At 35.4% G+C, this 2,328-nt stretch overlaps 1 protein-coding gene across 1 annotated transcript; it reads left to right on the forward strand.

The window, feature by feature from the left end:
* The first annotated feature begins 423 nt into the window (after positions 1-423).
* Positions 424-1,008, forward strand: LOC131857838 (uncharacterized). Its single transcript, XM_059210588.1, has one exon. The coding sequence runs from the start codon at positions 424-426 to the stop codon at positions 1,006-1,008; it is 585 nt and encodes a 194-aa protein (XP_059066571.1).
* Positions 1,009-2,328: the final 1,320 nt, after the last annotated feature.

Below are 2,328 nucleotides of genomic sequence, written 5' to 3' on the forward strand. Positions count from 1 at the left end.
TGCTGGGATAGATACTACCTACCTAAGGCTGGTATATTCTCCTGTCTTGTGATTCAAAACAAGCTACTAATTGAGGACAAATTTAGGAGAATGGGGTATGAGGGTCCCATTAGATGTCCTCTTTGTGAGGCGGATGAAGAAGACACCAACCATCTCCTCCTCAATTGCCCTTTTGCTTCCTAATGTTGGCTTTGGTTTACCAATAAACTTGAGTGGTCTGCAGCCTTCCCCCACACCATGCCTGGAATGCTCAAAGCTTGGCCTCTCCTTAGGCGGGGCTATCTCTTTGAGGGTTTATGGATATCTCTCCCATATTCCATATTGTGGGAGCTATGGAAGGAAAGAAATAGGTGTCTCTTTAACAATGAAAAACTTGAGGTTCACAGAGTCATCAATAGAATTAAGTCGGCTACCACTGAGCTCATGAACAATAGACTTTCATTTGGCATAATTAAGAATGCCTCACTAACCTACTGGGATGAACAGATGAAAAAATGTTGGGAGGGCTTATCTTTTCCTCCCTTTGTAGGGGATGGTCCTGTTGCAAGTCTTCAATCAAGAGCTGAATGTAGATGGCAGCCCCCAGGCGAAGGATGGGTGAAGTTAAACCTTGATGGGGCATCTCGTGGCAATCCAAGGCAAGCAGGTATAGGATTCTATGTTCATAATTGGGAATGCAAAGAAATCACCACCCTTGCCTCCCCAGTTGGCATCAAAACCAACAATTGGGCGGAATTGATGGCCCTGGTGGAAGGTTTGCATCTGTTTAGGAAATTAGGAGTAAAAAATTTGGATATTGAAGGAGATTCGGCTATAATTGTCAACGCTCTTAGGAAAGGCAACATGCCTAACTGGAGACTAAACACTTTGCTATCAAAGGCTATTGACTTATGCAAAGGTTTTGACAGGTTTATAGTCAATCATATTTATAGGGAAGGTAACAAAAGAGCCGATGAGCTGGCCAACATGGGAGCGGATGGCATCAAGCTCCTCTCTAAGCCTCCCTAAGGCCACCCCTTCTTTTTTTTTCTAGCCCAAGAGTTTGTTAGCATGTCTCTCCTCCCATCCCTTTATGTTTCTCTTGCCTAGACTTTGCTAGTCTTGCCTTGTTCCCCCCCCATTAAGACCTTTCCATGGTCCTCTGTATATATATATATATACATATATATATATATAGACATATACACATATATGTATACCCATATATATACATTCATAGACTTAAACTCAAGTAGTTAGGTAAATTCCTTTGAGATGTATGTACATTAATACACAAATACAAATACTCATATATGGATACATATATATACACAACATATTCTCTCATTCTCCCCCATCAAAACCCCCCATCCTCCAGCTTGGGTAGAGGTTCATCTTACAATATTTTCGTATATACTTATTTTTGTATTTACATATATAGATATTCACCTTGAAATACACATATATCTAGATATACAACTTCATATATATATATATATATACTCATACTCTTGCAGTCCGAGGTCTTTTACAGAATTAACTTGGGATAGATATGAATTCACATTCTCTGGTATATCTACATGATCAACTTTGAATCTCTTCGCATGTATTAATATTCTCTCGATAGATATATATATTTCTGTAGATATATATTTCAAGCTAAGGGTACTTCATCTTATATTAGTTTCTCAGAGGTATATAGATCTTTATATTTATACATATATATATATAGATACATATTTTATATAGATATTTATTTTTATCCATATATATACTCATATATTCTTATATTTATATACATACTTATACATATTTATAGGCACATATGTCTTTATATACATATATATATATACTTAGAGACATACGTTTAAATATATATACATATATATATATATATATTTATTTATGCATATTTATTCTTATTTATATATATATATACAGATATAATCCTCTTATATATAGATGTATATACATATATATAGGTATATATATATTTTTCCCACAGGTCTCTTTTATTCTTATTTACTTGAGTACTCTTGAATTTAGCCTTTCTCTGATTAAGCCTTATATAGTCTTGTTGCTTTGTATGGATAACTTTTAAGACTAGGAGGAGGCAATACCATACATAAATAGGCATAGGTATATAAATGTGCATGCATATCTCGCAACTCAGATATATGTGGTCATGGATATATAGGTATTATTATTCATGTAGATACTGCCTTCTACTAGGATTAAAACTTACCTAGCTATCCTCTTCTCTATTTTCCTAAATGAACCCCTATATTTAGCCAGTCGCACCAGACATATGAGATGTCATGGTCGGACATCATACATCAGCTCTCTTTC

This window comes from Cryptomeria japonica, chromosome 8, assembly GCF_030272615.1.
Source record: "Cryptomeria japonica chromosome 8, Sugi_1.0, whole genome shotgun sequence".
NCBI lineage: Eukaryota > Viridiplantae > Streptophyta > Pinopsida > Cupressales > Cupressaceae > Cryptomeria > Cryptomeria japonica.

Excerpts from the sequence above, each read along its gene's own strand:
- LOC131857838 (XM_059210588.1), top strand. The coding sequence starts at position 424 with ATGAACAATAGACTTTCATTTGGCATAATTAAGAATGCCTCACTAACC.